At 45.7% G+C, this 24,946-nt stretch overlaps 1 protein-coding gene across 2 annotated transcripts in view; it reads left to right on the forward strand.

Moving 5' to 3' along the window:
- The window catches only part of LOC141076107 (protein S100-B-like), a 71,204-nt gene extending 46,849 nt beyond the window's left edge, over positions 1-24,355 (forward strand). Inside the window, exons 2-3 of one of the 2 annotated variants that reach the window (XM_073563402.1) lie at positions 19,567-19,702; positions 23,782-24,355. In XM_073563402.1, the coding sequence (XP_073419503.1) occupies positions 19,567-19,702; positions 23,782-23,925 (280 nt within the window). In that variant the 3' untranslated portion in view covers positions 23,926-24,355. Of the gene's footprint in view, positions 1-19,566; positions 19,703-23,781 lie in introns of those variants that run through there. The other variant, XR_012227416.1, reaches the window with a different exon arrangement.
- The last annotated feature ends 591 nt before the right edge of the window (positions 24,356-24,946 follow it).

Here is a 24,946-nt window from a genome sequence, read left to right on the forward strand (position 1 = left end):
AACGCATGGCTCGTTCCATTTTCGAAGCGGCAGGGGCCTCCCTGGCCCCTGCGTTCGCTTCAGTTTGGGCGGCCAAGGCCATCCTGGCTTGGGCCAAAAACTGCAGGAGGGTCTTCAAGCTTCAAATACCGGGCTCTCGGACCAAGCGGTTCAGATAGCAGTGGTAGCAGACTACATGCTTCATGCAGCCCTAGACTCAGCAAGAGGTCTAGCAGGGATAGCGGCAAACACCATTACGATTCGGTGTATCCTCTGGCTGCGAGAATGGAAAGCGGATGCGGCCTCAAAGAAGTCCCTCGCGCATCTTCCGTACCTTAGTGGAAGGCTTTTCGGCGAGAAGTTAGACACAATGATATTCAATGCCACTGGCGGTAAGAGTACCTCTCTGCCTCAACTGAAACCTAAACGCACGTTTAAACGGAGAAACCAGACACGATTCCGATCCTTTCGGAACTCTTCGGGCTGGTCCGTCTCGCGCCCAGCGCAAAATCTTAACCGCTCTCCACGCAGGGACAACCCACGGATGGCGCAGAGACCGGACAGATCTTGGCAGTCGAAAGCAGGCCAAGCAAAACCCAAGGGAGGAAAACCTCAGAACTTCGCTTCATCATGACTCACGAACTCCGGAAGACATCCCACCAGTAGGCGGGTGACTTTTACTTTTTCAGCAAGTCTGGCTGCCTATTACAGAAGACAGGTGGGTCAGGGAAATAGTGTCTTCCGGATACAAGATAGAGTTCACTTCCAGTCCACCGAACCGGTTCTTCCTCTCTGTTCCACCAACACCATCAGACAAGGCTCGTGCCTTCCACCAAGTGGTCTCCTCTCTCCTTCAAGCAGGAGTCGTGGTGCCAGTTCCCGCGAACGGAAGATTCCGATTGTTCTACTCCAATCTATTTGTAGTTCCCAAGAAAGGAGGCAGCGTCCGGCCCATACTAGACCTAAAACAGCTCAACAAATATGTACGGGTCTATCATTTCCGCATGGAGTCCCTCCGGTCCATCATAACATCCATGGAGCAGGGAGAATACCTTGCCTTCATAGACATACAAGACGCATATCTGCACATACCAATTGCTCCCGCCCATCAAAGGTTTCTCAGGTTCGTGGTCAACCAAAACCACTACCAGTTTGTCGCCCTCCCGTTCGGACTCGCCACGGCTCCAAGAACGTTTACCAAGGTCATGGCAGCCACCATGGACGTTCTACACTCCAGAGGCATTCTAGTTGTTCCGTACCTGGATGACCTCATCAAGTCTTCCACCTTCAAGGACTGCGAGGTCAGTGTCTCAATCACAATAGACACACTGAGTCGTCTGGGATGGTAAGTCAACCTACAGAAATCATCGACTACCCCGAGTCAGACTCTAACCTTCCTGGGAATGTTATTCGACACCTCCAGGGGTCTGGTGCTCCTTCCCAAGGACAAGACACTTGCCCTCCATCTGGGAGTTCGCACGCTCCTCCGCAATCCTCCCCGATCTCCGGTTTGCCATGAGAGTCCTCGGCAGGATGGCAGCAGCAATGAAGGCAGTGCCATTTGCCCAGTTTCACCTCAGGCCTCTTCAACTAGCCATCCTCAGATCTTGGGACAGGAATCCCTTCTCCCTCGACAGGGAGTTCCGGTTGACATCGTCAACCAGGAGGTCCCTACATTGGTGGCTCAAGCCAACTTCGCTTGCACAAGGAAAACCCTTTCTCTCAGGCCAATGGAAGGTCCTGACCACCGATGCAAGCCTGACAGGTTGGGGTGCGGTGCCGGTGCACCTATATCACAGGGCACAAGGCAAGTGGTCACCAATGGAAGCGACCTTGCCCATCAATATCCTGGAAATCCGGGCCATCTTCCTGGCACTGAGAGCCTTTCATCACTTGCTTGCAGCCTCGCACATACGGATACAGTCGGACAATGCCACGGCGGTGGCATATGTGAATCACCAAGGAGGGACCCGCAGCGCTCAGGCGATGAGAGAAGTGGCACATATCCTCCACTGGGCGGAAGACACGAGGTCGGTACTCTCTGCGGTCCACATTCTGGGTGTGGAAAACTGGGAAACAGACTTCCTCAGCAGGCAAGGAATGGACTCGGGGGGGGGGGGGGTGGTCTCTCCACCCCGAAATTTTTTACCAGATCTGCCAACACTGGGGAACCCTGGATGTGGACCTAATGGCATCCCATCTCCATGCCAAGGTCTCCAAATTCATGGCCAGGACACACGACCCGCGGCCGCTCGGAGCGGATGCCCTGGTCCAGGACTGAACCCAGTTCCAGCTCCTGTACATCTTTCCACCCCTCCCCCTGATCTCCAGGGTCATGAGGAAGATCAAACAAGAGGGAGTTCCAACCATCCTGATCGCGCCAGACTGGTCCAGACGTACATGGTACGCCGACATCGTACAACTTACAGTAGACGCCCCTGGCGTCTCCCCGACCGTCACGACCTTCTGTCACAAGGTCCGTTCTACCATCAGAATTCAGGGGCTCTCAATTTGACGGCATGGCCCTTGAAACCTGGATTCTAACCCAGGCAGTGTTCTCACCGGATGTCATTGCGACCATGATCAGGGCAAGGAAGCCAGCCTCCGCCAAGATTTATTATCGTACCTGGAGAGCTTCTTTTCCTGGTGCGAATCTCACGGACAAGTCTCACTCCCTTATTCCCTCCCGAAGGTACTAGGTTTCCTTCAATCGGGCCTAGACTCCAAGCTATCCCTAGGCTCGTTTAAGAGTCAGGTGTCAGCGCTTTCAGTCCTTTTTCAAAGGCGCATTGCTACCAAACCGCAAGTTAGGACTTTCCTCCAGGGAGTTTCCCGATTGGTTCCCCCCTACAGACATCCACTGGAAACGTGGGACCTCAGCCTGGTCCTGACAGCATTGCAGGCACCACCCTTCGAACCCCTTAAAGAAGTTCCACTCTGCATTCTGTCACAGAAAGTGGTTTTTCTAGTGGCAATCACCTCGCTACGCAGAGTGTCGGAATTGTCAGCACTTTCCTGCAGACGGCCTTTCCTAGCTTTTCACCAGGACAAGGTGGTTCTCCGTACGGTACCATCCTTCCTTCCGAAGGTTGTGTCCACCTTTCACCTAAATGAGGAAATCTCACTGCCATCCCTTTGTCCGGTTCCGGTTCATAGTGGAAAAGGCTCTGCATACGCTTGACTTCGTCAGAGCATTGCGGATTTACGTGTCCAGGACTGCACCCTTCCGGATGTCTGATTCCCTCTTCATTCTTCCGGAAGGCGGTCACAAGGGCCTGCCGGCTTCCAAGGCTACCCTTGCCAGGTGGATCAAGTCCACCATACATGAGGCCTACCGACTTAACAGTTCCCCTTTTCCGGCCGGTATCACGGCACACTCTATGCGGGCAGTAGGGGCCTCCTGGGCCATTCGGCACCAAGCTTCGGCACAACAAGTGTGTAAGGCGGCCACTTGGACTAGCCTACACACGTTTACAAAACACTACAGTGTTCCTACCCAGTCCTCATCGGATGCGAGCCTGGGTAGACTGGTTCTGCAGGCGGCAGTGCCCCAAGTTTAGGGACCTGCTAGCACAATATTCGTCCATTGCTTCCCACCCAGGGACTGCTTTGGGATGTCCCATAGTTCTGTGTCCCCCATTGAGGTGACAGAGTAAAGAAGATTTTTGTGTACTCACCGTAAAATCTTTCTCTTAGCTTCTAATTGGGGGACACCGCTCCCACCCTGTTGCCCTTACGGGCCGTTGTTACAGTTGAGTACTCACATTGTTCTTTGAGCTCGTGCATAGTAGCCTTCTTACAGGCATGGTTATTGTCAGAGACACCGCACTACACTTGCTCATAGAGCCAGTGCGCATGTCCTGAGTACAGAAGCAGTACTAAAAGATACCTGTAGAGACGGGCAGCAGAGGTGACCATGCGTGCTTCAGGCTAATAGTGTCAGGGTCCAGTCAGCGCTGGAAAGTAAAGAGGCACGGGACCTGCGGACACTGAAACTGAATAATCTGCACGGGACCTATGGTCATGTGACTGCAAGGGGGCGGGGCTTAGCGTCCTGTATTCAGATAGGACAGGACACCATACAACAACTCAGAGTCAGGCAAAACAGAGGTCACAGAAGTACGGGCAAACGAGGTACAGGAGGGACAAACAGATGGGTAGTCAGACAGAGCCAAAGGTCATACACAAGAGGGCGACGTGGTACCAAGGGGACAAGCAGAGAGGAGTCGGGTCACAAGCAGAGAGTCATACACGAGAGGTAGCGCAGTACAAGAGGGTCAGGCAGAACTCATAACAGGGACAGAACCAGACCACAACCGAACAAGCAAGCAAGATATCAGGCACAAGGCACACGTATACAAGAGGTCACTTAACTCAGCCAAGGGCAGGAGTATAACTGACACCGGACCCAGGTCCAGTGAGCACTAAATAGCCTCCTGCTGCCAGAGAGAGGCAGCACAATTAACCCACAGTCTAACCAGGACGGGTCAAAGCGAAATCCCGTCCTGGATCATGACAGTTATGTTATTCTCTCTTACGTTCCTCCTAATGCTTTTGCACAAAACTGGAGAAGGCTGACGCCGTCCAGGGGTGTATACTGCAGAGGAGGAGCCATAGTTAATCTTTTTCAGATTATGCATAGTGTCGCCTCCTAGTGGACAGCAGCATAACACCCATGGTTCTGTGTCCCCCAATTAGAGGCTAAGAGAGATTTTACGGTGAGTACACCAAAATCTCCTTTTTTTTAGCCCCCAATTTTTTTATTTTCCCAAGGGTAACAGGAGAAATTAGACCCCCAAAGTTGGTAAATAGTGGAAACACCTCAATTCTTGCTCCAACCCTAATCTCAACACACCCCTAACCCTAATCCCAACCCTAAATCCTAATTTTAACCCTAATCCTAATTCGCCCTAACCCTAATTTTAACCCTAGCCCTAACCCTAATTCCAACCCTAACCCTAATTCCAACCCTAACCCTAGCCCTAACCCTAATTCCAACCCTAACCTTAACCCTAGCCCTAACCCTAATGGAAAAATGAAAAAAAATATATTTTCTTTATTTCATTATGTTTGCCTAATTAAGGGGGTGATAAACGGGGGGTTATTTACTATTTTTTTTATTTTGATCACTATGATAGTTTATCATAGTGATCAAAATGAATGAATGGAATCTGCCAGCCGGCAGATTCGTGGCGGGCGCACTCCGCATGCGCCCGCCATTTTCTTCCGGATCCAAGATGGCGGCGCCCACCAGAGGACGCCGGCGGGACAGAGGACCACCGGGAGGGAATCCAGGACCACCGGGAGGTACAGGGGGGGATCGGGGACCCTATTTCTCTCTCCTCTGATGTGCGATCACATCAGAGGAAAGAGAAATTAAATGCAAAATCGCGGCTTTTTTTTGCAATCGCCGTTATAGGGTTAATAACGGCGATCGCAAAAGCAGGGTCGGTAAAAACCGACCCGATTCATGTTCTCTGGGGTCTCGGCTACCCCCGGCAGCCGAGACCCCAGAAAAAATCCAACACTGGGGTGGCGCTATTTACTTACTCCACAGCGCCGTGAATTAACGGCGCTGTGGTTTAAGTACCCTTAATTACCGCCGTTAAAAGGCGTATCGGCGGTCGTTAAGGGGTTAAGATTCATGGGATGTAATCTATTGTTGGTCTGGGCATACTAGAGAATACTGAATTATAAGGGCTTTTTTCTGGAGCAATTTTTTTAATTTTTATGACCAGTTTTTCTGCTTCCTTCATTTCTCTACTATCTGATTATTGATTTCCCACCTGTGTTATCAGGGTGAGGTAGGGGAGTGAGGGAGAGTCTTCGTTGAGTAGGGGCACCAAAAAAATTGTTTCTGTTTCTTCTAGAGTACCAACCTCCACAGCAAGGCAGGCTGACAGATAGGCCTATTGTAGGGTACGCTGTTATGAATGGGTCACCGAGGAGGAAAAAATAAACAACAAGCTAAGTCTCAGAAAACCAGAGAAGTTGGTAACTATGCAGATTGCAGATCCCTGAACTTAACTGCACAACTAGCAGCAGTCGTGGAGCATTCCTACGTTGGTCCTAGACGCCTCGTCACAATCGGAGAGCTACATAAGCCTAAAGCAGGAAAAGAGGAAAACTAACTGCCCCAGAGCAGACCCCAAAGGAAAGACAGCCCCCCACATGTATTGACGGTGAAACAAGATGAAATTACAAACAAAGGCAGGAAAATAGGCTGAGCAAACGATGGGGCCCGGCTAACTAAACAGGACAGGAAAGGAAAGACACTGTCTGCAATCTGCCAAAAAAACCTACAAAAATATTGTCCAACACTTCTGATAACAAAATTAACCCTGAAGTCACTAGACTTCTACACCTATATCAGCACTCTGAAATGTTCTGAAACAGAGCAAAAAGAGGCCTTGGATAAGGGGCAAAAAGCAGCTTGGCAAATACTGATACATAGGAGTGGAAATTCAGCATAGCCCCAGCAGGGGCAGGCTGACCACACAAGAAACTGAACTGACCAACAAGCGCAAGTGTGAACAATAGCAAAAAAACAAACTTAACTTGAGAAGACTAGAAGAGAGCTGAAGTTCAGGACCTGAGAAGCAGACTGAATCACCAGCACTAGGATAGGGCATCGGCTGTCTTATATCCAGTCTGATACTCCAGAGATCCAATCATCTTCATCAGGTGGCAGATCACTACCACTTAAACCAACCTCACTACCTCCTGTCACCACCAGAGGGAGAACGGGAGGGGAACTCTCAACTGGTGGAGCCGAAAATGAGTTCATAACAGTACCCCCCCTTGAGGAGGGGTCACCGAACCCTCATCAATGCCACCAGGCCGATCAGGATGGGCCCGGTGAAAAGCACGAACCAATTTATTGGCATGAATATCAGAGACCCAAGAATTATCCTCCTGGTATAATGTCATGTATAATGTACATGTCATCCCCTGAGGAAGAAGTGTAAACTTCGAAACGCGTTGGGAAATAAAAGTACAATTAACATAATCTGGAAGGAGTGATCTGTCAAGCAGCGCACGTTTAATCCATAAACTTTCTCCTTTACAATCTGATGATTCGTGGTCACGGAGTGGCCCTTTGGATGTGCAGCAGCCTGACTTTCCGTTCCTATATGTCCGAAACTCTCCTGCATAAGGTGAATACAATGATTTGATTTCACATCAATTTCTACTCAGGTAAGACCCTATTGCGCTTTTTTTCTTTCAGCTGTCTGACTATTCTAAATCGGGCGAAATGGCAGAAAGAACTACCCCCTCACCTAGGATAGTAGTAGGCTCGGTCACATTAAGAGAATCAGCAAAGAAAAGAAACTCCTAGAAAGGGCGTCTACCTTAACATTCTTAGTGCCCGGAAGAAAAGAGACCACAAAATTAAAACGCGTGAAAAACAAGGCCCATCTAGCCTGTCTAGGATTCAAGCGTTTGGCCGACTCCAGATAAATCAGATTCTTGTGATCAGTGAGGACCACAAATTGATGTCTAGCTCCCTCCAACCAATGTCTCCACTACTCAAATGCCCATTTCATGGCCAACAATTCCTGATTCCCCACGTCATAGTTGCGTTCAGATGGGGAGAACTTTCTAGAAAAGAAGGCACAGGGATTCATCTTAGAAGTCACAGGGTCTTTTTGGGACAAAACAGCTACTGCACCAATCTCAGAAGCGTCCACCTCCACTTGAAATGGAAGTGAGACATCAGGTTGCCGTAAAACTGGAGCTGAAGTAAATCTCTGCTTAAGCTCCTGAATTGCTCAGACAGCCTCAGGAGACCAATTCACCACATCAGCTCCCTTCTTGGTCAGATCAGTCAGTGGTTTGACAATACTAGAAAAATTACCTATAAATTTACGATAGAAATTAGAAAAACCCAAAAACTTCTGGAGAGCCTTCAAAGAAGTAGGCTGAACCCAATCATAAATGGCCTGTACCTTGGCCGGGTCCATTTCAATAGTCGATGGAGACAAGATAAATCCCAAAAATGAAATCCTCTGTACACCAAAGAGGCACTTCGATCCCTTAACAAACAGGGAATTCTCCCTCAAAATCCGGAACACAGTCCGGACATGTTCCACATGGGAATCCCCAATCACTAGAAAAGACCAAAATATCATCCAGATAGATGATCAAAAACTTATCCTCAGTCTCGAAAAATATCATTCATAAAGGACTGGAAGACAGAAGGGGCATTAGTGAGCCCAAAAGGCATCACCAGGTACTCAAAATGTCCCTCCGGAGTATTAAACGCCGTCTTCCATTCATCCCCGTGCTTGATGCGAATAAGATTATACGCCCCCTGAGGTCAAGCTTAGTAAACCAGCAGGCACTCAACTCTGGAGAATAAATCAGACATCAGAGGTAACGGGTACTGATATTTAACTGTCATCTTGTTAAGGGAACGATAATCAATACACGGTCTTAATGAACCGTCTTTCTTGGCCACAAAAAAAAAACCAGCGCCTAAAGGTGACGAGGATGGTCTAATATGACCCTTCTCCAACGACTCCTTAATATAGGATCGCATAGCATCATGTTCGGGTACAGATAAGGCTACTTTCACACATCAGTTTTTTGCCGTCAGGCAGGATCCGGCTATTTTTAGAAAAAATGGATCCGGCATAAATTTTGGAGAACTGTAGAAACTGATCCGTTTTTCTGCCGGATCCGTCTAGCAGGTTATATCTGTTTCCTGGGGGCTGGCCAATTGGATCTGAGCATGCGCAGACTTAAAAAAATGGATCCGGTGGCTGGATCCATCTTTTTCTGGATCCGGCGCCCATAGACTTTCATTGTGGCAAAAAGCCGGAAGCGTCGGATCCGGCGCTTCCGGCTTTTTCGCCGGAGACAAAAAACGTTACAGTAGCCGTTTTTTCCAGACGCCGGAATGAGACAAGTAGCCGGATCCGGCAAAAAACGGATGAAACGCAATGCGATCCGGCGCTAATGCAAGTCAATGGGGAAAAACTGGATCCGGCATTGCATTTTGCCGGATCCGGTTTTACAAAAAAAAGCCGGATCGCGCCTGACTGCGAAAAACTGATGTGTGAAAGAGGACTAAGTTGAAAAGCTGACCCTTGGGAAATTTACACCCAGGCATCAACTCAATTGCACAGTCATAACTCCTATGAGGAGGCAAAGACGCAGACTTACTCTCACTAAAAACATCAGAGAAATCAGCCAGATAATCAGGAATATGAGACTGAGGAGAGGTGGAGAAAACAGGAGTGTCCCTAAGAACACACTGACAACCCCAACTCACCACAGACACAGATTTCCAATCCAAAACTGGGTTATGAGTTTGCAACCAGGGGAACCTCAGAACAATAGTATCATGCAAATTATGCAGCACCAAAAATTTACACTTTTCTTGGTGGTCTGGGGCAACTCGCATTATCACCTGGGTCCAAAACTGAGGTTTATTCTCCGCAAAGGAGTGGCATCAATACCCCTCAAAGGAATAGGCATCTGCAGAGGCGTCATGGAAAAACCACAACGTTTAGCAAAGTCCAAATCCATCAGATTCAGAGCTGCTCCTGAATCCACAAAAGTCTTAGTGGAAAATGTGGACAAGGAGCAGATCAGAGTAATTGCCAAAAGGAACTTAGGTTGTACACTGCCCACAGCAAATGTGTGTGCAAAACGTTTCTCTCGTTTAGGGCAGACAGAAATAGTATGAGAGGCATCTCCACAGAAAAAAACACAGCTTATTACGCCTTCTAAACTCCCGACGTTGCGCCCCAGACAAAACCCCATCACATTGCATAGGTTCAGACATTTGTTCAAAAGGTGGCAGCGCCTCCCGTGTAGTTTTACGTTCACGTAAACGCCGATCAACTTGAATGGCTAATGACATAGAGCCATCCAGACCAGAGGGAACAGTAAATCCCACCATCATGTCTTTTACGGTCTCTGACACACCTTTCCGAAAGAGAGCTGCCAATGCACTATCATTCCATGTAGTAAGGACCGCCCACTTTTGGAATTTTTGACAGTACAACTCTGCAGGATCCTGACCCTGGTTTAATACCAACAGGGTTCTCTCAGCTTGATCAACGGCATTAGGTTCATCATACAACAACCCCAAGGCCTGAAAAAATGCATCCACAATAGTCAGAATAGGATTTTCAGGTGTCAGAGAAAAAGCCCAATCTTGGGGATCGCCGCGCAACAAGGAGATGACAATTTTAACCTGCTGCACAGAGCTCCCCGATGAGTTAGGCTTCAAAGCAAGAAATAATTTACAATTATTCTTAAAATTCAGAAATTTAGACCGATCCCCAGAAAACACATCAGGAGTAGGAATCTTAGGTTCAGCAGCATGTGACTGAATAAGGTAGGTGGAAATTCCCCGCACTTCAGCAGCAAGTTGCTCCACACGATCAGTTGCTTAATCTCCATGAGGAGAAAAAAAATCCTACGGCCCCAGAGAAAAAGAGGAAAAAATACATTAAAAAAAAAAAAACAATTCTGACACTTTTTTTTTTTTCTTTAACAATTCCTTCCTGCTTTTGGGTACCCTAGAATCTGCGGTATGGCTGGTGATTCTGTTATGAATGGGTCACCGAGGAGGAAAAAATAAACAACAAGCTAAGTCTCAGAAAACCAGAGAAGTTAGTAACTATGCAGATTGCAGATCCCTGAACTTAACCGCACAACTAGCAGCAGTCGTGGAGCGTTCCTACGTTGGTCCTAGACGCCTCGTCACAACCGGAGAGCTACATAAGCCTAAAGCAGGAAAAGAGGAAAACTAACTGCCCCAGAGCAGACCCCAAAGGAAAGACAACCCCCCACATGTATTGACGGTGAAAAAAGATGAAATTACAAACAAAGGCAGGAAAATAGGCTGAGCAAACGATGGGGCCCGGCTAACTAAACAGGACAGGAAAGGAAAGACACTGTCTGCAATCTGCCAAAAAAACCTACAAAAATATTGTCCAACGCTTCTGATAACAAAATTAACCCTGAAGTCACTAGACTTCTACACCTATATCAGCACTCTGAAATATTCTGAGACAGAGCAAAAAGAGGCCAATCCAATAAAGGACAAAAAGCAGCTTGGCAAATACTGATACATAGGAGTGGAAATTCAGCATAGCCCCAGCAGGGGCAGGCTGACCACACAAGAAACTGAACTGACCAACAAGCGCAAGTGTGAACAATAGCAAAAAACAAACTTAACTTGAGAAGACTAGAAGAGAGCTGAAGTTCAGGACCTGAGAAGCAGACTGAATCACCAGCACTAGGATAGGGAATCGGCTGTCTTATATCCAGTCTGATACTCCAGAGATCCAATCGTTATCTTCCTCATCAGGTGGCAGATCACTACCACTTAAACCAACCTCACTACCTCCTGTCACCACAAGAGGGAGAACGGGAGGGGAACTCAACTGGTGGAGCCGAAAATGAGTTCATAACAGTACGCCTAGATTTTTTTTCTGGTCAATTTTTTTTTATTTTGGGTATTGGCCTGTGTTTTACTGGGAAGGTGCTTTTTAACATGAATATTACAAATTGATTTTAAGGAAATATATGTTACATTCTTTTGATTTAATTCCTGGAATAATTGGATTTGTTCAACTCTTCATTGATAGCAACCAAGGAGTGTAAATCTGTGCATTTCTGCAAATGGTGGTCAAATCGAGATTTTTTTTAAAACTTTGTTTCCATTTTTTTTAATCATTTTCATACTATTAATATGTCTACCCATCCTGTATTTTTCATAAATACCACACCTTTTCCTTATTAGTGCTCCAATTTCAATGTTGAGGAGTGTAAAAAGTTGATTGGTGTGAATTTTTATCCATTTACACAAAGCTATCATCGGCAATATGGGCAGACAAATAATTATTCGTCACCACACATCATTCATCATCAGTGATGACAGCATATCCCTTTTACAAGAGATGTGCTGCTAAAAATTATGAATTTTATGTCCCCATAAGAGAACCTATTAATCGACAAGTTGATTTGTTGTTTCTGTCATGATCCCAGTGCAGGTTTTTGAGCTGCACACCTGGGGTTAATGTCTGGAGCTCGGTGCTGGTTTTGACCTGCACACCTGGGGTTAATGATTGTAGTCTCTTTCTGGTTCTGGGAGAGCTTCTTAAACCCCTGGGAAGCTTCAGTCCCTGCCAGCTATACTTTTGCCTTTGGCCTAGTGTGCTGACCCCTGTGTGCCTGTTTGTTGCTATAGCTTGATTATATGGTTCTGACCTGGTTCTGTTTCTCGTTGAGTTTGCCTGTTGATTTTCTACTGCGTAATTATCTCTGTGTATGACTCATTCCCTGTGACCTGACTACTCTCTGCTCGCCCCTCTTGTACCTTTGCAGCTATCTCTGTGTGTGACTCACTGGCTACGTCTTGACTATTCTCCGTGTCTATGCCCCCTGGTAACTTTGTCTCGCAGTTACCCTGCTAGGAGTTATCTTGCAGCTCCTAGCTCTGTGGAGTTTAGGCCATGCCTCTAGCAGTCACGTGCTTCAGGTCCTGCGGCTCTGAAGTACGCATCTACTTGGCTGTTGCCCACTCCACATGTATCTTTGAGCACTGTTCGCTTTACTCAGGACACACGCACTAGCTCAGTGAGCAAGTTGAGTGCGGTGTTCCTGACATTATAACTGGCCTACAATTTTTTTTTCTCTCACTTCTGCAGCATGGACCCAATGTGTGCTTTATCTGAGCAGGTGAAATGCTTGACTCAGTCACTGCAGAAGCTTAGTTTGGAACACCAAGCTCTGGCCCAGTCCCAACTGCGGGTGGAGGACTCAGTTCAGGGAGTGCTTTCCGCAGGCTTCCAGCAGGTGGGGAATAGAGATGTCATTTTAGTCCCACCCGAATCCCCGGTTAAATTGCCAGATACATTTTCTGGTAACAAGGATGATTTCAGGGCATTTAAGGAGGGCTGTAAGCTCTTTTTCTCTTTGAGACCCCGCTCCTATGGGGATGAGAAACAGAGGGTGGGGGTGGGGATGTCCCTGCTTAGGGGGTCCCCACAAGCCTGGGCATTTTCGCTTTCCTCTTCTGCCCCTGAGGGAATGACTGTGGATGCATTTTTTGAAACCTTAGGGCTTATTTATGATGAGCCTGATAGAGTTCGGTTGGCTGAGGACAAGGTGATGAGTGTCTGTCAGGGGGAGCACTCGGCCGAATGGTTCTGTACTGAATTCAGACGTTGGGCAGCCGAGATTTCCTGGAGTGATGCTGCCTTTCGGGGGCTGTGCCACAGAGGCCTGTGTGAACGTCTGAAAGATGCTTTGGCGCTTCATCCTCCGCCTGAATCCCTGGAGGATGCCATGATCCAAGCGGTTCGCATGGATTGCAGGCTGCGGGCTAGAGGCATTATGCAACGGGAAAAGCCATTATTCTTCAGTGGAGATGAGACCCGGACTCTTCCTATGGCTATGGAGGTGAGCGCTGTCACCTGTGAGGGAAAGGAAAGAAGACGCCGCCGGGAAAAGCAGTTGTGCTTCTATTGTGGGAAATCTGGACATTGGAAGAAGGACTGCCCCACCTGTCCGTCATCCTCCAAGATGGCGGGAAACGACTAGTTTCTCTTGACTAGGTCTGGGTAGTAGTCGAGGAGGCTACCCAGACCTTCAGGTACAATTTTCCTCATGTGCAAAAATGGTGCTGCAGGTGGAACTGGAACTTGGTTATGGTCCTGTTCAGACTACTGCTTTTATTGATTGCGGTTCTGCTGTGAACCTGATTGATACCAAGGTTATGACTCTTAATAAGATAGGGACAGTCAGGCTTCACGATCCTGTTAAACTTGTGGCAATTGACTCGTCTCTTCTTACCCAAGATGGTATCTGTTGCAGGTCTGAACTTTTTTCTCTAAAAGTGGGTTCCACTCATGTGGAAAAACTAAATTGTCTTGTGCTAGATAACTTGCCTGCAGGACTGGTACTGGGGATGCCTTGGCTTCAACGCCATAATCCTACCATTGATTGGGTTACAGGGGAAATCTTTCAGTGGGGATGCAATAATAAATGTGGTAACCGGGGACATCTTGTTAATGCTGTTAAATCCAAGTCTGTGTCATCTGTCGGTCTGGAAAGCATTCCGGAGTACCTGAAGGATTTCGAAGACGTTTTTTCTGAAAGTGAGGCTGAGGCGCTGCCACCACATAGACCCTACGATTGTGCCATTGATTTAGTACCCCGAGCCAAGTTACCTAAGGCTCGATTGTTCAATTTGTCTGGGCCTGAGCGCCAAGCCATGAAGGAGTACATAGATGAGAGTCTCCGCAAAGGGCATATCAGGCCTTCTATGTCACCTGTGGCAGCAGGGTTCTTTTGTGAAGAAAAAAGATGGTGGTTTGCGGCCGTGCCTCGACTTTCGGGAACGGAACAAGATAACGGTTAGGAACTCTTACCCGCTTCCCCTCATCCCAGACTTATGTAACCAGTTAGCTGGGGCCCAATGGTTCTCCAAGTTAGATCTGCGGGGGGCCTACAATCTGATAAGGGTTCGGGAAGGGGACGAGTGGAAAACGGCATTCCTCACATCAGAAGGACTCAGAGAACCAGGTAATGCCGTTTGGGTTAACTAATGCACCCGCTATTTTCCAAAATTTCATCAATGTTGTGTTTTCTGATCTGATAGGCTGTTTTGTTATTATTTATTTGGAAGATATTTTGGTTTATTCCCCGGATAGTCAATCTCACTTGCAACATCTAAAGACAGTTCTCCAGAGACTCAGGGAGAACCAATTGTTCGCTAAATTGGAAAAATGTTCGTTTTTTGTACAGGAGCTGTCTTTTTTGGGGTTGATTGTGTCCTGTGAGGGGTTTCGTATGGATCATAAGAAGGTGCTGGTGATCTCTGACTGGGTTCAGCCTCGAGATCTCAAGGGGCTCCAGCGCTTCTTAGGATTTGCAAACTATTACCGGAGATTCATTAAAGGTTTCTCACAAGTGGTTAAACCACTTAGATCTTACCCAGAAAGGCGCTGATGTAAAAAATTGGTCTGTACTCGCTAAGGAATTCTCAGCGATTTAAGAAATGTTTCATATCTGCCCCAGTGTTGGTACAACCTGACCCGTCCAAACCATTCATTGTGGAGGTGGATGCTTCTGAAGTGGGGTGGGGGCTGTGCTGTCCCAGGGTCCGGCCACCATTACCAATCTCAAACCCTGTGCCTTCTCCAAGAAGTTCTCTTCAGCTGAGAAAAACTATGATGTAGGCAATAGGCAACTTCTTGCGGTCAAGCTGGCGATTGAGGAATGGAGGCACTTTTTGGAAGGGGCGGCTCACCCTATCACGGTTGTCGCGGATCACAAAAATTTGGCATACCTTGAATCTGCTAAGAGGCTTACTCCTAGACAAGCCCGTTGGTCACTTTTTTTTTCACGATTTCAGTTCTCCATTACTTTTCGACCGGGGTCCAAAAATGTTAAAGCGGATGCCCTGTCCAGAAGTGTTGATCCAGTGTCTCCCCCTGAGCCACCGTCCTCCATTCTTCCCCCAGGGGTGGTAGTGGCGGGGGTCTGGAACAAGAAATTCTAAGGGCTCAGGCCCTAGCTCTGGCAACCAGGCCAGGGGATAAACTGTTTGTTCCAGATTCATTGCGGCCTAGACTTCTGCAGGAGTTTCATTAGTCTAACCTGAGCGCTCATCCAGGTATCACGGCCACTAGAGAGGCAGTAGCCAGGGGTTTTTGGTGGCCTTCATTAAGGTCTGATGTCAAGGAATTTGTTTCTGCTTGTGGCATGTGTGCCCGTTCCAAAAGCTCGCATAACCGACCGGCTGGGGAACGCATACCTTTACCGGTTCCTGATAGGCCATGGACTCATCTTTCCATGGATTTTATTACCGGCCTTCCACCTTCCAGGGGCAATACCGTGATCTGGATGGTGGTGGATAGGTTTTCGAAACAGGCCCATTTCATTCCCTTGGCAGCACTACCTTCAGCAGAAACATTGTCAAAGTTGTTTGTGCAGCATGTGGTCCGATTGCATGGGGTACCCCTGAATGTTGTGTCTGACAGAGGTGTGCAGTTTGTGGCCAAATTTTGGAGGGCGTTCTGTATGAAATTGGTCATCTCACTCTCCTTCTCATCGGCATATCACCCGGAGAGTAATGGTCAGACAGAACGCACCAATCAATCCCTGGGACAAATTTTCAGGTGTCTGACCTCCGCCAGACAGGAGGATTGGTGTGATGCGTTACCGTTGGCTGAATTCGCTTTTAACAACCGGATGAGTCAGTCGACCAACATGTCCCCATTCCTGATTAACTATGGGTTTAATCCGCATTTTGGGGATTTTTATCGGGTGGATTCCGGTTGTCCAGGGGCAGAGGGGTCCGTTCAACGGTTAAAAAACCTGTGGGCTGAAGTCCGGCGTAATATCTCTCGGGCCCAGGGGACATACAAATATTTTGCGGACAAAAAGAGAGCCTCAGGAGACATGTTTCAGGTGGGAGAGAAGGTTTGGCTCTCCACACGTAACATCAACTTAAAGGTACTATCAGCTAAGTTGGGACCAAAGTTCATTGGTCCGTACGAGATTATGGAGCTAGTCAACCCAGTGGCATATAGGTTGCGTCTCCCTGCCTCCTTAAAAATATCTAATGTGCTCCATAAATCTCTGTTGAAACTCGCAGGATCTGTCAAAGAGAACTCTGAGTCTGTTGTTCCTACAGTGCTGGTGGAGGGTCAATTGGAGTATGAGGTCGGACATATTGTGGACTCTCGGTGGGTCCGCCGCTCTTTGCAGTACCTGGTCCACTGGAAGGGATATGGACCAGAGGAGCGTTCATGGGTCCCTGCTCGCTCGGTACATGCAGATCGCCTGGTTCGGGCTTTCCATGCCAAGTACCCGGGGAAGCCTGGGGGTCCAGAGGCCCCCCGTTGAGAGGGGGGTACTGTCATGATCCCAGTGCAGGTTTTTGAGCTGCACACCTGGGGTTAATGATTGTGGCCTCTTTCTGGTTCTGGGAGAGCTTCTTAAAACCCTGGGAAGCTTCAATCCCTGCCAGTTATACTTTTGCCTTTGGCCTAGTGTGCTGACCCCTGTGTGCCTGTTTGTTGCTATAGCTTGTTTATATGGTTCTGACCCGGTTCTGTTTCCCATTGTGAGTTTGCCTGTTGATTTTGTACTGCGTTATTATCTCTGTGTATGGCTCATTGCCTGTGACCTGACTACTCTCTGCTCGCCCCTCTTGTACCTTTGCAGCTATCTCTGTGTGTGACTCACTGGCTATGTCCTGACTATTCTCCGTGTCTATGCCCCCTGGTAACTTTGTCTTGCAGTTACCCTGCTAGGAGTTATCTTGCAGCTCCTAGCTCTGTGGAGTTTAGGCCACGCCCCTAGCAGTCACGTGCTTCAGGTCCTGCGGCTCTGAAGTATGCATCTACTCGGCTGCTGCCCGCTCCACAGGTATCTTTGAGCACTGTTCGCTTTACTCAGGACACGCGCACTGGCTCAGTGAGCAAGTTCAGTGCGGTGTTCCTGACAGTTTCATTGGTGGGACATGAAAAAGAACTAACAGGTTTATAAATGCCCAACTATTGGGTCATAAAGCTGAGGGCTAGTCCTGACCACCTAGCTCATCTCTACATGCTTCAGAGGGTAAGTTTCTACCATATAAAAATGCTTTAACAGTAATAAAAAAACGTGTATTTGCATTAGCCTTCCATTATGCACTCAGATCCTGCAGCCTGTTTATGGACAGGAAGGAATTACAGTTAAGTGGTTTTATTGATTATCCAAAAAGTGCATAAAGGGCAGTGAGGGCGAGCAGTGCGGCTCAATGCAAGGTGTGGTGAGCGCAGGGAAGAGTCCGCAGACCAGCTCCAAGTATGGATTCTCTGAAGCCAGAAAGCACTTGTTCTTCAAGTTTTCCACATTTACCAGATGGGTAATTTATTTATTTATTATTAACAATTGATCTATTAAAGGATACAATTAATTTCACATTATGCCTATCACTTGCTTTTAGTAATAGTAGATCTTAGATGCAGTTGTATGGCCATTTTCTACTTATCATAATTTCTAGAAATCTGATCGCTGAATTATAGCTAGTTGAAAGTTGAATAATATGAGAGTTAGTAGGCAAAAACTTCTTTATTTTTTTGGTTTAAGTATACATATACTTATGTGCCTAAATATTAATTTTCGGTATATACATGTGCTTGGGGTAAAAAAAACCTGAGAGTGTCACTAGTGGAAAAACAGCTTGAAGGAGTTGGTGATCATCAGCAGTTCAGGGCGTCATTCCTAAAAAGGATGATCTGGAGGACATCAGTGTCTAGGAAAGACTAAAAGAAGTACATTTATTTAGTCTCGTGAATAGATGTCTAAAGGGAAAAATCTACTCATACAAGTGTAACAAATATATAAATGACCTAAGAAAATTATGGTAAGCTCCTGCCTACAGTGTGAGAACCCACTTTTGCTGGAGAGAGAAAGGGTCTACATAGGTGACCTCCTTTACTGCAAAAGCTATGCAACCAACTGTGACGTTAGTATAAATATATCATAACCAAAATAATATAACTTCAAATGACAAAATGTGAACTCTTCTCTAATTAGTACATTTGCTTTTTTTCTGGCTGTCTTTTCAATTCACTGACATCATTAATGGTTATTCTTACCTTCTCTTTGTCTAGCACATTTAACCTCTTCAACCATACTAACTTTAATAGCATAACTTATATTAATTTATTAGTGTGTTTTGTCTACATAAGTAGACTTGAAATGTTACCATGTAGGTTACATAAGGCAAATTACTTAATGTTTGACTGTATCCTTTAATTCTTGTCCTTCAAAAATATGTATTAAATAGAAAGTCTTACTGTAAATCAATTATCAAAACATTATAACACATAATAATTAGAATCATTGTGTTATAATAATCAAGGTGATAAATAAATGGAGCTAATTATGTTATATGACTGAAATCACCAATACATACAAATGGCAATATACTAGCTGATGTTTATGGTGTGCTTGTATGGTCACACTCATTATATATAAAGGACTAAAACTGCATTCCCATTTCCTTGTATGAATTTTCGGAATGCCATTGGTCTCCTCTCTTGACCAAAACTTACATGAGGCCGTCCATTTGGGTAAGGAGATTCACAATCGGTCCTGTAAAACGGTCCATATATGCAGTCCTTACATGGATGACTTTTGTAGCTAATGTTAATATTATTTTATTACATAAATAGTGATAGGTTTGTAACTTCCTATCATTTTTGTGAACTCACTGTCCCTTTCTATTATATATTTGAACTATGATTTTACGCAAGCTAAAACTTTTTATATACAGTATATATACAGTATACGTTGCTTGTAACAGAACAAAAGGGGTTAAAGAAGAATAGATGCAAATAGAAGTGTAAGTGCATATCTTAATTAATTTTTGATATTTTATTCTCATACTACCTACTTTGATTCCTTGGCACACCCGTTTGCCTCCGATTACACAAGTTGCAGCCGGTCTTAGTTGACCACGGATTGGAGTAAAATGACCGTTCTTTCACTTCCAGCTTGTGGTGTGATGGAGTCACATTTATCACTTTCATTGGCCAGAAATCAATATCTTTCTCCCATTAGACAAGAGCTGACAGAGCTGGAGTGCTCCATGGTGAACATCATACGGATCTTCCATTCCTTTTCTAATAACCACTGCAAGCTCAAGAGAAAAAATCTCAAAGAGCTGATCAACAAGCAGATGTCAACATTTGTGAAGGTGAGTAAGACAGCAATCAGGCCACAGATGCCGCAAACCAAATGAAAATAGTCATTATTATCAATAGTCCCTTATTTTTATTGTTATTATGCATTGCTTATATGTCGCTATCATATTCCACAGCGCTTTACACACATGCTAACTCTATTACCAAGACAGTCAGTTCTCGTTGATATTGTTCCCACCACGGTAAGGCTTAGTTTACATTTCTGGTTTTCGGTTCCATTTAGACAAACGGAATTCATATGGAAAACGGATCCTTTAGATTACTGATGGAAACGGAAGCGGAGGGACCACTTGTACAAAACGGATCTGTTGCATTACTGCTGTAAACTGAGCAGAGGGCCCATGTGTGGGTTCTGTTTTGCTTCAATATTCGGAATTGAACTAAAAGTTCTCTTTGTTGCGCTTTTTTTCCATTCTAAAAACCGATACAAAACAGAAGACAGACCCCATAATAATTAACACAATCCCTCTGCATCCATTTTGCAATTGATCCTTTTTGCGCATGAATTCCATTTGTCTATTCCTTTAAAAGACAAACAGAATGTGCAAACGGAAATGTGAACATAGCCTAACTGTTGTAAGATTTGTTTTCTTGGTGGAACTGATTTATTCAGATAATGGATGACAATATACATGTTCAGGAATTCATGTGAATTAAAGGGAATCTGTCAGCAGGGTTTTGCTATGTAACCTGAAGACAGCATGAGATAGAGGCTGAAACACAGAATTCACGGATGTGTCACTTCTCAAAGTGCGTGCGGTTTACTAACTGTGAAGGATTTATCACTAAAAGATTGACATTGCTGGACTAGTCCGGCAATCCCCTCCTGTGATAAGCAGCTCACTGTCTATAGGGGGCATCTTTCTCAGCTCTGCTTTAGTCTAAGGCTGGGTTCACACGTAGCGGAACTCTCGCGGAAATTACCGCGAGAATTCCGGAATTCCATTCCGCGGGAAAATCGCATTTTAAATTCCCGCGATTTTCCCGCTGAAAAACTAGCATTTTGCAAGCGTAATTAGCTTGCAGAATTGCTAGCGTTTTCCAAGTGATCTGGAGCATCGCTTGGGGAACTGATTGACAGGTTGGTCACACTCGTCTAACATAGTGTTTGACGAGTGTGACCAACTTTTTACTATTGAGGCGGCCTATGCGGCATCAATAGTAAAAGATAGAATGTAAAAAATAATAATAAAAAAAAAAAAATTGTTATTCTCACCTTTCGACGTCCCGCGCAGCCTTCCTGCCTCTCTCCACGCTCCCGGTCCCTGTAATCCTTTGCGACAATTACCGCGATGACGTCTCGCGAATGACCGCGAGACTTCGCGATCCCGCGAGAACGGACGTCATCGCTCACAAAGGCTTACTGGAACCGGGAGCGTGGAGAGAGGCGGGAAGGCTGCGCGGGACGTCGGAAGGTATTAATAACAATATTTTTTATTTTAAATTCTTTTTTTTATAGGGATATGGTACCCAAAGCCCGGAGGACAGTCTCCTCTCCTCCGGACCGTGGGTACCATCCGCAAATGTTCTGCTTACTTTTCGCATGGTGTGCACAGTCACATGCGGAAAGTAAGCAGAACAATGCATTCCTATGGGTGCGGGATCGCCACGATTCCGCGAAATTAATGAGCATGCTGCGTTTTTTACTGCGAAGCGATTCTGCCGCGGTAAAAACCGCAGCATTAGCACAGCGTTGCGGAATCCCATAGGAATGCATTGGATGCTTATTTTTCGCGCTTTCGCGGCAAAATCGCGCAGTCAAAACCGCCGCGGAAACGCGAAAAAAACGCCACCCACATGTGAACTCAGCCTAAGTCTAAAAGCTGTGATTATGTCAGAACGGCTGCACCCAGTAATCGAAGTGATGCATAGTTGAATTCATCTTCTCTTTCCCTTCATCATGCTGCTGTCAGGTGAGGTAGCAAAAACCTGCTGACAGATTCTCTTTAAGTTTGCAACTAAAGATGAGTGGATCAGACCATGGTGTTCGAGTTGAATTTCCTGAAATTCATAGTTTCATTTCTAATTCAAACACTTTAAAATTAGATTTGTGGGTTGCAAAAAAAAACTTGCTCTGCACCATTTCCCACCCTGCTGAAGCACCAGAGTGTTTAATTTTGCATTGCTGCACTGGCTTCCCCATATTGCCCTGCAGCTATAACATCTGACGAGTTATCATATCTCGTACAGTAGTGGTCAGTACCTTGGCCATCACACATCAGCGGTTCCCAGTGGAGCCCAGTTTGTATGGCAGAGTTGTTTTCAGTCTCCAGAGTCACTGGGTAAGTCTCCCTCTTCTGTAGAGTGTAATCTCTTATGGTCCGCTCTCGCTATCACACACACGGATCGTGGACCCATTGTGCCATGAGCTGGGATTACCCAGGAGGGGCATATCTAAGCAGTTACCTGGTTTTCGCTAGAGCTCCTGATGGTAGAGTTAGACTGGAGCTGCAGGTAACCGCCAGGTACCACACGCAGGCAGGTTAAGATTCGGACAATCTTAGGACTACACAGGTTCTGGGTCACCAGGCAGAACCAACAGACACAGGCTATAACAGTTCAGACTCTGGAACGCTAACCAGTACAGACACTGGTGCAGGTTCTAGTACTGCTGAACAGTTACAGTTTCGGATACCGTGGGAGGGGCTTCAGGTTCAGGCATGATGAGGCTTATGTACCGGCGGTGAAGCTGCAGGGTTCAGGTAACACGAGAGCGTTGTCAGGCTCAGGTACTGTAGGTGCAGTGTCAGGGTTCAGGTACCGCAGGAATGGTGTCAGTGTTCAGATACCACCGGAGTGGTGTCAGGCTCAGGTGCGGTGTTAGAGTTTATGCACCACAGGCGCAATGTCAGGATTCAGTAAACGCAGGCGCAGCTATAGGATTCAGATACCGCAGGAGTGGGGTTAGGATTTACGTACTGCTGGAGCAGTATCTGGAAGGTGAGGCTTCAAGACTCAGCTACCGCCAAAACAGTTAAAGGGATCTGGACTATGCAACACGAGATATAGTAAAATGTTCAGACTCGTACAATACAGGGACCTGGAAACTCAATAATTGCCTAACACTACAAAATGGAGAGCGTTGCTCAGGCATCTGCCTACTGGGGAGCGTGCCTTATATACTTGATGCCGCCCAGTGTACGTGTTGCCCTTTTAAGAATTGAGAAGCGCGCGCACTAGGCTAGAGACCTGTGTGGCATGCGCAGGCCCAGGGGAACCAAGGCAGGGAACGAGGACATTGCTGCGCAGGCTGGGTGGAATGTCAGCATTCCTGCTGCGAGGAGGGAGGGGGAACACGCAGGGAAACCAAAAATAAGAAGGCAATAGCCGAAATGGCAGGCACTGTCACCCACCAGAGGTAATGTTTATACCATCTTGACCTCCTTTTATGGCTCTTCACACTCCTTTAGTAGAACTTTTTTCCACTAGGATTTTTTGCTTTTTTTCTTGTATGTATTACCTCTTGAAGTATGTTATCCCATCAATTTCTATGTACAACCTCTGCATAACATGTGGTGGACAGTTGGTGCCATTTTTTGGTTTCCCACTTTTCAACAATTTTGTCTTTTTTTTTTTTTTCTTGGTAAATAAAATGTACTTTTTATTATTATTGGTTCTTGCATACAATTTTTCTTCTTGATATTTTACAAGTAATAAATTTGTCCACATTGATTAAAGTGATTGTCAAAAGAACTCTCCTTTGGGCAGATTTTTAAAACTTGACCTATTTAGCGGGTTAACCTGCTGCCATGTAGTCCTCCATTTTCATGAGCTCTGTATATCTCCACCCCCACCACTTATTGGTAGCTTTCTGCCTATGCAGTGTACACAGAAAGCTGCCAATCAGTGGTGTGGGCGGAGTTATAAAGAGCTCGGCGTTCAGAGAACAGCTAGATCTGCAGCAGATAAAGTGATTTTATCAAAACTGCAGCAAGCAGCCCAGTAAGTGTTACATTACTGGAATCAGGGTCTTTGCCCTACTTCATGATGCTCTCATATCGGGTACCAAAATTCTGTTGACAGTCTTTTCAAGCTTCAGATAACTAAATTACTTTTTCCTTTTATTTTACAGCAAGTCCAAGACACAGACACACTTGAGGTCATTTTCAGGGACTTGGATTCAAACCAAGATCGAGAGATCGATTTTAGTGAATTTGCTGCACTAATTGCTATGGTCACATCGGCGTGTCACACCTCCTTCCATGAAGTGCAATGAGTCAAGAAGTCACAGTTATAGCATGTAGAAAGTTCTACATCATATTAATATTATTTGATGGACGAATGTAGATTTTTATTATATTTTCGAGGTTGCATTGTATAATTAAGATATTAGCAGCAGAGTATTGTATGTGTTATGTATGCAGGTATAAGTCGCTCTCTATCTATATTATATGTATTTCTGCTGTGCTTGTTGTGATTGCTCTTTTTGGACTTGAATGTTTCCTGAAAATGAGCCGTATATTTTTGTGCATAATGAGAGAGGCTTTATATAAAAACTACACATTTCATTTTGTGTCAGCAAGGAAATTACTGTCATTTGCATAGTGCATGTCTACAAATACTGTGAAAAGTAATCGTCCTTTTAATTATATAGCGTATATACAGACACTCCTTATAAATTGTATTAAACTGTCTACTATACTGGACATACCAAGTGCCATGATACTGTGATGTTCTGGATAAAATCATACAGTTATAATCAAAAAGCTACATCTAAGGGCTTAAAACTACACTTTAGTTAGCTAAAACTCTCCAAAATAAGGGTAAATTATTTGGAGAATATCATTGATGACCAATCAATTATACTCTATATGTCAACAACATACACTTTATAAATAGTGGAGTCTGCAAATCTCTCATGATCTCATTATTTTATATGGAACGTAGATTGTGAGCCCCAATGGGGACAGTGACAATGTCTGTAAAGCGCTGTGGAATTAATGGAGGAATATAAGTGAGTAAAATAAATAAACTATTGCATGTTCTTTCAACATGTAACATTGAACATTAGAACAATGCAGTAGAATTACAACATCGAAGATATATATATATAACAGAAAACACCTATCATAACAAAATGAAAGGATTTTCCAAGAAAAACAATTATGCAAATTGTCTCTTCAGAGAGGAAGAGGACTAGAACTCTAGTGCCACCTATTGGAGGTAGCAATCCTAAAAGTCAATGTCGACCCTTTAACGAGCCTTATTACATGACTTGGGATAAAAGCCAAGCCAGA

Source organism: Dendrobates tinctorius, unplaced genomic scaffold (genome assembly GCF_039654945.1).
Source record: "Dendrobates tinctorius isolate UK_male_01 unplaced genomic scaffold, ASM3965494v1 ptg000388l, whole genome shotgun sequence".
In the NCBI taxonomy this organism is placed as follows: Eukaryota; Metazoa; Chordata; class Amphibia; order Anura; family Dendrobatidae; genus Dendrobates; species Dendrobates tinctorius.